Raw genomic sequence first — 15,814 nt, forward strand, 5'->3', positions numbered from 1 at the left:
AGGAGCAGTGCATAGGCTGGAGCTTTGTTTGATCCAAGGTTTTTTAAATAGAAATTGTGGAGAATGTGCAGTTGAAGAAAGATATCTCTGTGAGAAACCTAGGAATCACAAATCTCATTCTGGAATTATGGTTGCAAATTAGATGGAGAATGAAGATAAGGGTGAATCTGAGATATTTGAGCATTTTAGGTTTAGGGCAAGCAGTTTCGTACTGTTTTAAAAGGTTGTAGATATTGTTTCTCTCAAATGAAGGTAAAATTATTAGCTTGGGAATATTCTTGTTGAGTTTAAATACTCATTACTTCGAAGGTGAGCTTGCAGGTTTAAATGCTGCTGTAAAATGTTACTGAATGAGAAGAACTATGAAGAAATCACTTCTTCCACATTGTTGTAGTATGATCTTTTAACTGTGTGAGTTCTGACTTAATCTAATGAATACATTTGAAAATTTCAGGAGCAATACTTTGGATGTGGAGGATCTGGCTTAACAATAAATGTCTTTTTATTTCTAGTTCATCATGTATAGCATTACAAGGGCATTGTACCCCTCTGGCAGGCCCATTGTTACAGTCCTAATACATGTCAACATGGGGTATTTTATATTTAAACATTTGATTAAACAGAATACATCAACTCCGATGTACGTGCCCATCAGGACACCAGCCTAGATACACTTTTGGCAAAGGAAGGGAATTCAGCTGCTGCAGTTCAGACTTCATGATTTGGCATAGGATGCAGTGCATGACTTCTGTAATTGGATCTATCTTCTGATAGGCTTAGAAATCATGGCTCAGAAGAAGAGGAATGGTCAGATCTGAATGGTCCTAAAAATTGTCTGCATGAGATTTTTTAGGGACAGTGAATCAATAAAAGATGTGGGTAAAGTAACAAAGTGGAATTTGGTTCGTTCTTTCACAAGACATTATGAGCTGAATGCATTGTGTGGTCTTTTTTTCAGAACTGTTCTCTAAACAGTGTTTCTAAAATACCTGTCTACATCATCTCTGACACAGAACCTGTTTGTTAGACCTATTAGTTCCAGATATGAGTAGGAATGGAAATATAATTCTTATCTGAAAATTTGCTTTTGCAAATTTCTTCAGTTTACCTGGCCTCCCTTGTGTTGCCTTACAATGTTTTGGGATCTTACCGAGGTGCAAATATTCAGGCTCCTAATGCATTCACTAATAGCAAGCGGGGAACAGTCAGCTTGTTTATTGAAAATTATAAGCAATTTGTTCTAATTTACATTATAAAGGTGTAAAATATACAGAATCAGTTTAAAACTACAAAAAAGAGAGCCAGATCTTGACCTGCAATTAATGCTGCTTTGCACAGTGGAGCAAAGCAGTGCTGAAGTCAGCAGAGCTGTACACTGAAGGATCTCCTCTATGTGGGAGAATCCTTGGGTGGCATAGTCTTAGAGGTTCCTATACCACTCCACCCTCCTGGCTGCCAGTACCAGTGGGTGTGTGGGTGAGATAATTCTTATCTCCCAGAATGGCCCCTGGTGAGCCATTAGCAAGTGGCATAAAATAATGACGTCCTTAGGCTGCCCTAATTTACTTCAGGGATCATCCTGACACAAAGCACCCCCAAAATTTAGTGTGTGCAAAGGGCATATTTGTGCCTCCATTTCAGCTGCACCAAATGCTGCTCAGTCCCTGCTGAGGATCTGCCCCAATGAAAGCAGCACATGCCTTATAGCAGTAACCCACAAATGCATCTATCTCTAATTGCTCAGTGGCTGCGAAGATGTTCTGCTAAATCTCAACCATTATTTTAGCAGCTCAGCTGCATAAGGTTGCTTGGAAACCAACCCACTTACCCCTCACATTCCTCCTGATAGCTGTTCTTTGCAATAATATCCTCACATGACACACTTGTATCTAGACATGCATCCCTACCTCACTTGAGAGCCCCATTGTAGAGGGTGTTGGTGCTTGAGACAATTACTAAATAATGTGTCATGCAGTAAGTCACTGGGGTATTAAGTCAGTGTCCTAGTCAAAATGTGTTCCAGCTCTGAATACAAACAGTTCCACATAGTCTAGTAATCTACTTCATTTTACTTTATCTTTTATTGAGGATAATTTCTAATTTAGTCTTTCAGATGTGTACGTACACTCTGAGTAACTGGATAATTTTATGATTGTAACCCATATCCTAATCTCTTTCTTCCTTTCTTTCATATATTTCCCTCACTTGTGTCATGCCTAAATTTAGATTGTAAGTGCTTCTGGATAGAACTGGGTTTCTTCTATCCATTTCTGTAAAATGCTCATCACAGATTTAGAGACACAACAATCAATAATAATAGAAATCTGTCCTGTGGGTTTTATTTTTTTACTTGATCTGTTTTCCTGACCTTTGAATCAATGGCCATGTTAGTAATTCCCACTACCTGATGAAGGCAGCCATTATCAATGAGCTGCTTTAAAACTGCACCAGATGTTTCTGGTGCTTATGGCTAGGAGGTTTTCAAATCTGCTTTTTCCCTCTCCTTTTCCTAGTTGACAACAATCTTGCTTCATTGCCAACCTGACAATTTGCTGCTCTGGGCAGCAGTCAACCCCAAGCAGTGGGAGGAAGACTTGCAATTAATGAATTTTATACGGTGCCATATCAACCTTCTTAACAAAACATACGGCTAAAAAACAAATAAGTTTAACCCTCCGCCTCCAAACACAACCATACATGCAATGACTCAATACTATGAAATTAGCAATTTCACATACTTTTTCCTGTTAATCTTGTTTTGTAACTATGAGCTGCACTTTTAAGGACCAGTTAAAATAATTTGGTTTTATGTACACAGATTGTGGAATAAGGTGTGCTGTTTCTCCAGGGACTCATACTTTGCCAAGGGAACACACACATCCGTTGTTTAAAAATTAAAAATACATGATTATTCTTTTATGGATTTGTATAGCACTGCAATGGTACACTCTGCATTACAAAGCTAACAGACCCTCTCCCTGCCCTAAAGAGTTAGACCTAACCAAGACAAGGAGCTCATTGATAAAGAGGCCAACTTAGGAACAACTGGTGGAAGTGTGTGCTTTAAGGAAGGTTTGGAAGGGAGAGCAAGGCTGCTTGATGGACAGAAGTGAGAGAGAGTCAAAAAGCTGGGAATAAGAAGAGCTGTAAAGAACAGTTAAGGGAAAGGACTGGGAGTAAAACTGGAGGAGGAGTAAGCGAGGATAGAATATATTAGACTTTGAAAGTGTTTGCATCAAATTTGGCAAAAGAAAACCGAAGGACAAATATGCAAATGAGGAAATGAAAATGTGAAAAGCAGAATTATAAAAATCTAACTTTAAAATATGCTAGTGCAATAGGGAGATGGCCCTCAGCAGAGATTTTCTGACTTTATTCAATCTTTCAATGATGATATATTTAACAGGACAATATTCAGGACCTTTTCCATTTCTCGAACAGATGTGTGGCATACCGTAACTCTAGTGTGGACCTGTATTGTGACAGGCTGTGACTCTATGCACAGTCCCTTCCAGACTGGTTTTGCCATGGCAGGAGTAACCTGTGAGAGAGGAGGGGAAACTAGGGCAGGGCACATACATACTATAAACAGGCTGAGCCTATCCTTTGACTCTAGGTCCTGCCTTTTCATATCTCCATGGGTTAAGGAGTAGGATGACACACCGTCTGACCATCTCTTTTTCCATGGACTTGGAAAAGGCTGTCTGAATTTGACCCCACAACAGAGATGACATTGCAGTTGATAGGAGGGTTGCTCTTAACACAAACACTTTTTAAAAACTCAATTTCAAGTGGAGAATATGTTTGCTTGGGTTTTAGTTACATTCCTCACCTTTTTCTTTTTAACCCATTCCTCTAAAATATGTTCAATCATTGCTCCTACTCTAAATGGGATACACCTAGAGAGGCAGGGAAATCGAGCATGACAGACTTCTGTTTGTCTGTAACAGAACCACATGTGCCACCATTCTGAATTGCATGGAGAAAACTGCAAAATGTAAGGGATGGAGAATAGGGCTTTGAAGCCAAAGTAATCTTCATTGCTTTCCCATAAGCAGATAGCTACTTCACTATGACATATTTGCTTACATGGCACAACAAAAGCCCTTAAGTGTAACTATTCATTTCAGCCCTCTTGCTCAGGCAAAAAAATAAATAAACATAAACTAGAAAGCAATGAGTGAAGAGACTAAAGTGTGTGTGTGTGTGAAGAGATACTTAGATAAGCAATTACCTGGTCTTCAAAGTCAAATTCGGTATCAGCGATATCTCCAGAATCCATAATCAGACTAAGATCAAGTACATTTGGCCCTAAAATATGAAAGGAAATGAAACTTCAGAAATGGACTAGCAGTTTTCACTTCATATGATGGGACATAATTATATTTCCAATCTCAATCTGGTTCTTTCATTGTCTATATGTTTGGTTGTTTTTTTTAAACAAAACTTGTCCAAGGAGTCATTTGTATGTAAAAGAATACCAATCTGTGTGATTGTTCTTTAGAGATCCCTTTTAAAAGCTACAACAATCCTAATAATGAGTGGTTAATGTGATTAGTATACTGTCTGAATTACAGTGCCTTTCATGTATTCTGCAAAGTGTTGTACACTGTGCAATGCAGTACAAAAATGTTACTGGAATTTTAATTAACTATAAAGTTGGTGAAGAGAAAACATAATTTTATACACAAAAGGATCAATTAATGGTTCTCAATAGATTGAGAAAGACATAATCTACTTTGTGTATACTAGTAAATCAGAAAGGTTGCATTTTACATTTGCTTTGCTCTGATGTAAATGACTGCAGGGCATTGGAAAAATAGGGCTCAATACCTCCAGAGGTGCTTGAGGTGTCCAAGGCTAAACTGGTGTGGCAGGAACATCTATCAATCTCTTAGTCCAGATGTACCAACATACAGGATAAAGCCATGGCCCCTAGCACCTGCATCCCAGAAACATCTATTCTGGGACCACCAGTTCTGCCAGCAACAACTTCCCAGTGCTGGCAGATGGATTATGGCAGTCCCCTGTGTTCTGGGGAAAGGAAGGATTCCCTGTTCCCTCTACTGCAGTAATAATTTAGTTCCTTTCATAGCTCATCACAGCCCACCAGTATCTGGGACTTATGAAAGTTTCAATGGGCACATTGTTACAAGATTATTTGAGTTCCTGATAACATAAACTCAATATATCTTCTACTTTTTGCCATCACTTCAGTAGACTAATTAAAAACAAAAGTTACTACTCTTATTTAACTTTCAACTTGTCTTCACTCCACTGATTTACAGAATTTTAAACCCTAACGTTATAACAAATTCAAATAATGAGAAAATCTAGGACCCAAATGTTGAGTCCATTCTAGACTGCAGCTACAAATTAGCTGTCAAGAAGCTTGCTGGGGGCCTAAGCACCATTTACCAATTTGGGAGCAGTGAAGAACTAGAGCAGCTAATAAATATAATTTTTGTTGTAACCCGTTGTCATCAGTCAGGGTTATGGATGGGGAAGTGGGAATGATGTTCTGCTGGGTTGCATGTGTGATCATTCAGCAAAATATCTTTGGGAGGAACAGGCACTATTGACCACGTAGGACATGGCTATATTTGCAGCTGTAGAGCGCTGAGAGTTAAACCCGCCTTCGTAGAGCACAGTAGGAGAGCCCTGCAATCCGTCCACACTGATGGCTTCAAGCACACTGGCACGGCCACATTTGAGGCATTAGCAGTGGCGCTGAGAGTGGTACATTATGGGCAGCTATCCCAGCATGCAAGTGACTGCAACGTGCTTTTCAAATGTGGGCGGGGTGGGGTGGAGTGTGACAGGGAGTGTGTTGTGTGTATGTGGGGGGAGAGAGTGTGGGTTTTTGGGGTGCTGAGAGTGTGTCAGCATGCTGTCTTGTAAGTTCAGGCCCCCCAAACCCCCACCCGCCTCTCTCTCACTCACTCAAAGCAAACAGTAAATGTTTGCTTTTTTTCTAAGCTGATAAGCAGCCAGCTTCTCCAAAATGGAGCTTTGAAAGGGCATTTCCGCATTCCTGCAGCCGATTTCACAACAATGACAAGAGTGGCCACTCGACTTAAGGGATTATGGGACATTTCCAGAGGCTGATCACAGCACAGTAACGCAACACCTCGTTCACAATGGCGCCGCGGCGCTCCAGCAGGTGCGCAGCAAACATTATTCCACTTGCCAAGGTGGAGTACCAGCAGCGCTGTATCTGCAGAGTCAGAGCACTCTGCATGCCTTGCCAGTGTGGACAGGGAGTGAGCTAGGGCACCTGGGGCTTCTTTATTGCGCCGTAACTCGCAAGTGTAGCCAAGGCCATAGTCTTAACACTGCCACTAATCTTTTGATTAAATGTTTTTTTTTTCACTATTAAATCTAATTCTTATTTTACTGTGTATATGGAGAGCTGTCTGTATCATGCACTGTCCCCAAAGGCTTTACTGTTTCATAGTTCCCAATTCATTTAAGCATCAGCTATTTTTATTTATTTTTCACATTTACATAGTAATCATCTGTGTAGGTGGTGAGATGAACAATAAGAGAGAGAACATGATGAGCAGAACTGGATAGCATGATGAGTAAAACCATAAAGCTTTGTAAAAGGAGATGACTCCAATGCTGTTTAATTTGCAATCTATATTATAATTGGCCAAATTCATCCTTGATGCAGCTTGTTGACTTTATGGGATTTACACCAGGAATGGATTGGCCCACCATCTGTTTGTGTGGGTTTTAAAAAAAATGTTCTTGTATACGTTAACAATTTGTTATATTAATATAGTAGAAAGGGATTACACTTTCCCCATCTTTATAACCGGAGATGCACCTGTGCTACATTCTGTATGTTGGTATAGGTGTTTTGTGAGGTGTTCTAATGAAAATAACTGTTTTTATAGATAGGTGCAAGACGGCAGAATTAAGATTACTATGAGAAGCTTAATTAATTTTCTTGTATTTTATGCAACTGAAGTCTCAATCTTAATATTGCATCAAGGTAGATAACTAAGCCTGAATCTTGATTGAGAATGACCTACCTTGAACTGCCAATTATTTTTAGAGGCACTTTTGTACAATATTTGATTAACTATCGCTAATATTCCTTATCTACTGGGAGCAGTATGTCTCCTCCCTAACACGGAATATTTACATTAAATATTGGATTTAGAAGCTAAGTACTTTTTAGGGAAATAGACTACCACAAACTTTTAATGTAAAGATTGGGCTGAAAGTTAGTGGTCACACACAATATATTTTAAACTAGAAAAGCCATAATAGTTCTGTATTTGTAACATGGCAAATTGTCTAAGGCAGTTTTTCCTTGAACTGTGAGGCTTGTTTTCTTTGCAGAAGTCCCAATTCTTTTGCAAGGTTCAAGAAAAGGTAGGATAAATTGAGAGATTTTTTTTCTTTCTTGTTTTCACTGAGAACTTAGTGAAAGGAAAACCATCTGTCACTCTCTGAATATTCTAGAGAGAGCTATGTTTTTGGCGGGTGAAATAAAAAAAACCTAAAAGAGATGCCCTGCAGTACACTGTAGTAAGAGGCTATTGCGAGAATAAGGAAAAGCAGTAGGGACTTAGCAGAGCTTTTGGATACCATTGCTGCAGTATTGATAGGAGTGGAGAATGGGGTAGGTAGTTTGCCAGTCTAACTGTACTGTTAGGGGGAACACACCTAACTTGCTGGACCCACACTAAAGCCTGCTACTATAGGGATGGTAGGGGAAGACAGCAGGCTTGCTGGACATCCACTAAGGAGAATGAGAGTGGGAACTGCCACTGACACACTAGAAGACCTTGAAAGATGTGGGGGAAGTCAGAGGGCTGGTGGGTGTTCCGAGTCTCAACCTAAGTTTGCTTAAAACTTTCTGTACCAATTTTCAGGAGGCTTATGCTAAACTGGTATTGCTGTCATCAGTATTAATGGGGAAACAAAAATTCTGAACTCAGGACCAGGCAAATAAGTGGATAAAGAAAGAGTTGTCAAATGTTTTCTTTAAAATATCAGTGCATGTTCATGGCTAGTCTATATATAGCAGTGGTCTGGTAATACCCTGCAATCATAAACAAGGTTTAATTAATGTTGTGGGTTTTTTTTGCATCTTTCTTCCTAATGTTAAGCTTGTACACAGATATAGGCTGCAAAGCACTTTAGCACATGGTTAACACCAAGGGGTACATCCTTAGCTGGTGTGGATCATTTTGCATTCCATTGTCCCATTCCATTACAGCATTTAAATGCTTGCTTAACATTAAGCACATGACAATTTACATCAGAGCTACCCATGGATATTTTAGTAATCCCATTGACTTCAGTGGGCTACTCATGTTCTTAAATGTTATGCTGGAATGGAGTCACAGAATGCAAAACCCAAGACCTGATCTGAAAAGGTGCATTTATAACCTGAAATACCTTTCAGTTTTGACATGTATGTGTATATGAGGTTGGGGAGAAGTTAGTTAATTTTCACGTGTACTGTGTTTTCCAAAGGGGAAAGATGGAAAGGATTTTATGACAGTTGAGTACATTTTTTAAAAATTTCCATTGACTTCTTTATTGGAGCTCCCTTAGCTAAATAATCAGCTCCACAAGGAAGAAGGTTATTGAAGGAAGAAAGTACTTCAGACAATTTTATTTACTTTTGTGCTAAACTTTGCATCTTCAACACAGAGGGCAACATTTATGCTATCTTGTAAATTGAGAGTTCATTCTTAGTAAAGATTTGGCTCAGATTTTGACACCTCTTTTGTCGTTATGAAGCTGAATTGCACAGAACTGTTAGTGAAAAACTATTATTGAGGTATAACTCATGGGCGGATATGTATAACAGATGTCTGGATCCTAGCACAGAAATGTACCCCAGTGTTAATTTATTATGTTCATTTATATCGAGTCAAATTATGCTGATCTGTCTAAATTTAGCTGCTGTTAATTTGCCATTAAAAGGTAGCAGAATCACATTGATGCAAGTTAATTAAGCAGCTGGTTGGACAATTTGTATTTCAGTAATGTAGAGTTAATATAGTCCCACACAAATGTAAATATTTTTTTTTATTTGCAGTCCATAAGCCTCAAATATCCTTACACAATATATCTTTTTAAGAACAACTGCATTTGTGCTTTCAACATTTGACATTGTAATAAAAATAATTTAAAAAAAATTCTGTGAAACCTAGGTTTGTCCATATAGTTAAAAAAATGAGGTTTAATACAGTCAAATTGTCCTTTTAGTTTATTAAACTCTCTGAAGAATGGTCTAACTCAGTTAATAAGTCTTACATTTCAGCATTCTAAATACTTAGAAAACCATTTTCCAGGGAAAGATAATTAAAAAAAAAAGATAACTGATTAGTATTAGAATAACAGTTCCATTTTGCTCTCAGTAAGATATTTCTAATACAAAATTTATTGCAATCTTTAGTGGAGGAATTTCATGACAGGTTGTTGCTTTTGGCAACAGTCTTAATATATCTCAGGGAGCCACAATGAAAAAGAATATCATTATCATCTACGAGCACACTGAATAGCTTTCTTTCTCTAAATATTTGTTGCACATGGATCTTGTAAGAGTAGTTCAAGGTATGGCATAGCAAATATGATGATGTGAAGCCATGAATGTGAACAGAAAATAATGTCTGTTTGTTAGCCACTATGAACCAAATTACATCTGCAATTATGCAAACAGTTTAAAGACAAAATGAACGGGGGCTAAATACCTTTACAAACATTATTGAAACAAGCAAAGAGCCTTTAATTGCCTGCTATTTTATTAATCCTCACACGCTTTCTGAAAAAGGGAGGTACCCAACTGACTGTATCCTCTTTGGCCTGATGTTTGATATGGAGAAAAGGCTAATTTACTGAAGTGATAGCTCTTAGCCTGGAGACTGGATTACCTCACTTTTGAACCCTATCCTGACGGAGGACAAAGGCAGGTACAGGGTTCCTGTTCACATGAAAATTCACTCTAAGGCCTGGTCTACACTGGGGGGAGGGGTCGATGTAAGATATGCAAATTCAGCTATGGGAATAGCGTAGCTGAAGTCGACGTATCATATTTCGACTTACCTCCTGTCCTCACAGTGTGGGATCGACGGCCGTGGCTCCCCCCGTTGACTCCGCTACCGCCACTCGCTCTAGTGGAGTTCCGGAGTCGACGGGAGCGCATTCGGGGATTGATATATCACGTCTAGATAAGATGCGCTATATCGATCCCCAATAAATCAATCGCTACCCGCGGATCCGGCAGGTAGTCTGGATGTACCCTAACACAGAAGGGCTGAGGGGGGAAAATCCTCCAACATGTGTCGCGGAGCTCATTAACAGCTAATGTAGGTATTGGTGGAGTAGCAGATGTTGCCTGCTGCTCCTCCTGCAATGGGTTTTTGGCTATGTGGGTCTATGCGATCTGTAGAGCCACTGAATGCAACCTGTTCTGTGGGTGACACACACAATTTGTGCCTTTCTGTGGCCTCCCCTGAGATCTCATATCCAAGCCTTGCTGATTCCTATTATGTCAGTTCTCCAAATATTTGCCCATTCAAATGGTGAAACATACCATTTCCTTCCCAGACCTGAACAAGAGCTCTTTGTGGCTTGAAAGTTTGTCTCTTTCACCAACAGAAGTTGGTCCAATAAAAGATATCATCTCAGCCACCTTCTCTAGCTGACAGCATTAGCAATTTGAGGGGGTGGGGAAGAAGTCAAGAGTTTGTTTCAGTGTTTTCGTCAATATTTGATGGATATGAAAAACAGACATCACTGCTACATTTGATGTTGAAAGTAAACAGTTTCTTATGCTTGTACAGTAACTCACCTGCCACTGCCTCTTTGGGAGAAAATAGCTTATTGTCGAGTGCCATGCTTATGTCATAGAAAACTTCCTCTTCGTCCCTGTCCGCATCAAACTGTTGGAAAGGGAGAAGGCAGTCAGACACTTCTGGACAGGATGAATTATTTAGATGAATGGTATTATATACTATGCAGTCCAATCCTAAACCATTAAAGTCAATGAGAATCTTTCAATTTCCTTCCATGGGCTTTGAATCAAGTCCTTAGCTATGATTCATTCCATTGCCAAACTTGTCCATTTTTCACAGACTGCAGTTAAAAAGCAGTTGAGTTGTTTTAAAAGACTGATATTTCCAAGGTAGAACCTCAGAAAACAATAATACATAGCACTATATTTGACACTTTTTCTGCTATCCAAGGTATCTATGTAGAGACTGTGAAACTACAGATCACATGAATAGTTCTTATCACCTGATTTTTAGGGGGACACTGTAACAAAATTAATTTAATTTGTAAGTCAAAATTGTTGAGCTACTTCTGAACTGTGGCTCAAACTAATCTTTTTAATATGTGAGCCGTTCTTTCAGAACTTCAGTGAGTTACTGGAAAAATGAAATACTTTTGAAAACTCACCTGTAATAAGTGGAGGAAGAAAAAGTTTCCTTTGTATATTGCTATCTGATACCTGTACTATCCTGATTAACATAAGTTTACAAAATCACATGGGGGTAGAAGTCCCTTTAAAATTGTACAATAGCTTCTTGAGTTTGACTTTTTCCCCTCTCTCATTTAGAAAATCCTTTGTCCAAAGTTTGACTTCTGTCTTCCTACATCCTAGTCTCTCATCTGTTTCATGAGCTCTCTGTCCCAATCCATCATTTTACACTGTTTTTCCCTGTTTCTGATATTTATCACTGCACCATTCAACTAGATCATTTTTTATTTATTGTTCCTACTTAATAAATTATGAATGCCTGCTTGAAGATGGTTCATGTTTTTCTTTTATTGATTTGAATATGTTGCCAGCTGATTACCTTCAGTGTTCTTCATGTTAATTGAACATGGAAATAAAGGGAAAAATGTACATTTGGGTACATTAAGCTGCCTTTTCTCCTCAACTGAAGACAGGTATGTTTCCAAGAGAAAACTAAACACTCAGCGTAGACTTAGGGTTAAATCCATTCCCCATCCCCGATCCACCACAAATCATTCTAAGTTTCTGTTAAACCAAACAAGCTTTCAGCTGTCCTTATACATGACCAAAATAAAAACTAGGTTCCAGATTATGAACTGATCTGTTCTGAGTGTTTCTATACATCTTGAGCTCTTTTCTTGTCTATGAGGCTTGGAGCAATTTTAATCATAAACTGGCTTTTTGGCACAATTTTCCACATTATGGGGTCATTTTTCATTTTCAGAATAATGTGCCTTGTGATGCAGAATGAGCCTAAGGGGCAAATAGCTGTCCACTGATGAATGTGAGTTCATGAGCTTTGATGGGCTTGTCCTCTCAAGTCTGAAACTCTGCTGAACAGCATGCTCCAGCTCTATAGTCAATGTCTGCTTGTCTTGTTTTGTTTGGGGATCCAGGAGCATGAGATTTCTTAGAGAGATTATGACACAAATGACTTAGTATTAGTGATGCAAACAGCAATAGGACATCTTGTTAAAAAGAATTAATCTTATTTCTAGACCTTGTGCTAGTACCGTAATTTATTACACTCTGCGTGAGAGAAGCCTGGCTGCTGCTGCAAAGGTGCAAACTCTTTTACAGCCTAGTCTAAATGCTGGTTGGAGCTGGGCTGCAGAAAGCTGGCACTGGTGGAAGTTTAGTTGTTCTTCCAATACTTATCATGTATATTGGTTAAGAATACAGCGTGACACCCAAGGATTTATTCAGAAAGCTGTTAAAGCCTTTAGCTAGCCTCTACTTCTAGAAAATCAGTGTCACCCTGTTTATTAGCCCTCATGGTCCTTCATGACAACTTGTATAGGACTTGCACTATACAAACTGTTTTGTATTTGTTGTTTGTGGAATTTCCTTTCAGTACCTAATAGTGGATTTAGAGGCAAAAAAGAATCCAAAGGAAGAATCTCTGATGGCCATTCATCATAATAGTTATCAACAGACAGAGACAGAATTTGTGCCTTGGAGACCCAGAGAAATAGTCCTGAAAATGGGGAAAAAATAGGAAATTCTGGAGAAAGAATAAATCTAACAAATGAGATTCTGAGAGCAGGGCATGCTGGAGGAAGGCATCTAAAAACTTGAAGAACCAGTGCCAATAAATCAAATCCTACATAGCCACCTGGGTGTCTTCAGCATGCCTAGGATTTCACAGCCCTATTCCTTTTAGTTTCTCCCTCTAAGGCCTCACAGAACGATGACCACTTTTCTTCTAATCCTGTCTTGACTAGGATTTAAAGATTTGACTAACACTCTAGTCAAGACAAGGAAGTTGTACTTCCTCATGCTAAGCTGGTCAAGTCAAAGCCTTAGGCACCCCGCCCCCGCCCTTAGGTTTTAACTTCACCAGTTTAGCATGAGTTAAAGAATACACCTTCCTTGTCTACACTAGACTTTTAGAAGGTGTTAGATTAAGCAAGCTAACATGATCTATATCTATGATCTTTTACAGCCTAGTCGAGACAAGGCCCTAGTGCCTGAAGGTTGGATGTGAAGGTTTGTCTAAAATGTTCCCTGTGTGGAGATACTCTTAAGCCCAGCTGCTCCTGGAATTCAAGATAGGGTTGGTGACAGAGAGCACAATTTTCCCTCTGTGGCTGATTAGGTGTTTGTGATCCTTTAATAATTTTTAATCACTTACATAGGGCATTATTTTTTCATAGGGCTTTACAAACACGAACTAAGTCTGCATCTACACTTGGCGCTGAGGGTGCAATTCCTAGCTCAAATAGATGTACTCAGACTAGCTCCCATTGAGCTAGCATGTGTAAAATAGAAGTGTAGCTGGGGTGGCATGGATAGGGGTGGGCGGTGAGGCAGGCTAGCTGTCCCAAGTACAGTTTTGTACTCAGGGTGGCTGGCCTATGCTGCCATTCATTGCTGACCAGGCTATAGCAGCTACGCTATTTGTGAACACTAGCTCGATGAGAGCTAGCAGAAGTATGTCTCCTCAAGCCAGGAAATCATACTCCAAGTGTAGACATAGCCTAAGCTTCACAACATCGTTGTGAAAGTAGACAACTTAATTATTATCCCCTTTTTATAGATACAAAACCCAAGGCACATTGAAGTTCAATGATTTGTTCAAGACTGCACAGTGAGCCAGTGGCAAAGCCGGAATTAAAACTCAAATTCTTGGCTTCTAGCTCCATTCTCAGGCCACTAGACAATACTACCTTCATGATTCTTTCTTTCACAAGTGGGACGTACCCCACTTACCCATGCCTTTGACTTCTGGATTGGTTACTGCAGTGCACTTTACATGGGACTGACGCTGAACACTGCTCAGAAGCTACCTCTGGGACATAATATGCCTGTCCATCTTTTTTAGACAGAATCATTCACAGGGAACATATCACCTCAGTTCTTCAGGAGTTGCACTAGCTTCCTATTGACCTTTGGGTGAAATTCAAATTGATTTGGATTTAAAGAGCTATGTATTTGGATCCTGACTATCTCAGAGATTGCCTCTTTCCCTGTACACTGTGACAACAACTGAGGCAAGTGTGGTCTTCAGCCTTAAATTTAACAGTCTGTATAGTGGTGGCAGTGCAGTGTCCATGGAGAGTCCTTGACTTTGGAATTTAATAATCTAGCAGTGGTCGAGTGACCTTTAAAATGAATCCCTTCACTCAGGCCTTTTTCTAAGGCAGAATGGTGGACTTTTATATCTTGGGGGGATGTCCTTTATATGTTGTTTCATAGCAAAAAACAGTATATTTTGTTAGACTTTGTATATGCTACTTGAGACATTATAGGGGGCACATTTTATACATCAAAAATAAACACTTATGGCACGTAAATTGGTGAATTGCTGTCAGATAGTCTAATTGCTATCAACCTGGGCCGTGTCACATTTGAACTGATGAAAGGCTCTGTATCCCAGTATTAGCAATCCCTCGAGTAACCCAGTTTGCCGTGGAAAATTGCTAGATCTTTTTGAAACATTCTAAAGGTTTCCCAGAACTCAAAACACAGTTGCAGTCTCTCATTCTGGGGACACCAAATGTGTCTTTGCACTCTGAAAAATCTAAGTTGTACAGTGAAATCCTCTTATTGCAAACCAAAGAAAATCAATTATTTGAACACTTGCACTTAATTCAGTTTCTCCCTTATGTTACGGGATTTGTAATGCCCTGAGCTGTGGGAAGGAAGGTAATTTTGATGGGGAAAATATTTGTGAAAGAAACAGAGATGTAGTTTTGTACTTCAGCGAATTATTACACATTTTTAAATTGCAATTCTTTGATAACTACCAGATACTTGAATAGAACACAAGGGTGCTCAACTGACCCTATTCAGTTTTAAACAATAGCAAAACCCTTATGATTAAATATTTTTGACATTTGATCTCTAAAATTGTTGGATTTTTCTACCTATTGAAAATAGAATGGCTAATCACAGTAAGAACAAAAGTCTCTCCTATGTGTGCAATCCAGTTCTCACTTTATGAAAGAGAATTTCAGAGCCCAAACAGAACAGGAGTACTTGTGGCACCTTAGAGACTAACACATTAATTTGAGCATAAGCTTTCCTTGGCCCATTTCCAAGGAGATGTAAGGAACAGGGGGGCAGGGATAAGCATGGGGAAATAGTTTTACTTTGTGTAATGGCCCATCCACTCCCAGTCTTTATTCAAGCCTAGTTTGATGGTGTCCAATTTGCAAATTAATTCCAATTCAGCAGTCTCTCGTTGAAGTCTGTTTTTGAAGTTTTTTTGTTGTAATATTGTGACTTTTAAGTCTGTAATCGAGTGGCCAGGGAGATTGAAGTGTTCTCCAACTGGTTTTTGAATGTTATAATTCTTGATGTCTGATTTATGTCCATGTA

The 15,814-nt window shown here is 39.2% G+C and overlaps 1 protein-coding gene across 2 annotated transcripts in view; it reads right to left on the minus strand.

The window, feature by feature from the left end:
- Positions 1-15,814, minus strand: part of AK5 (adenylate kinase 5) — a 132,919-nt gene that overhangs the window by 60,756 nt on the left and 56,349 nt on the right. For both annotated transcript variants that reach the window (XR_005583957.1, XM_039486021.1), the window contains exons 7-8: positions 10,823-10,913; positions 4,235-4,311 (exon numbers count right to left, since the gene is read on the minus strand). Coding sequence is in view for 1 of the 2 variants with exons in the window: in XM_039486021.1 (XP_039341955.1) it covers positions 4,235-4,311; positions 10,823-10,913 (168 nt within the window). In the remaining variant the exon portion in view is untranslated. The remainder of the gene's footprint in view (positions 1-4,234; positions 4,312-10,822; positions 10,914-15,814) is intronic.

This window comes from Mauremys reevesii, linkage group 8 (assembly GCF_016161935.1).
Source record: "Mauremys reevesii isolate NIE-2019 linkage group 8, ASM1616193v1, whole genome shotgun sequence".
Classification (NCBI taxonomy): domain Eukaryota; kingdom Metazoa; phylum Chordata; order Testudines; family Geoemydidae; genus Mauremys; species Mauremys reevesii.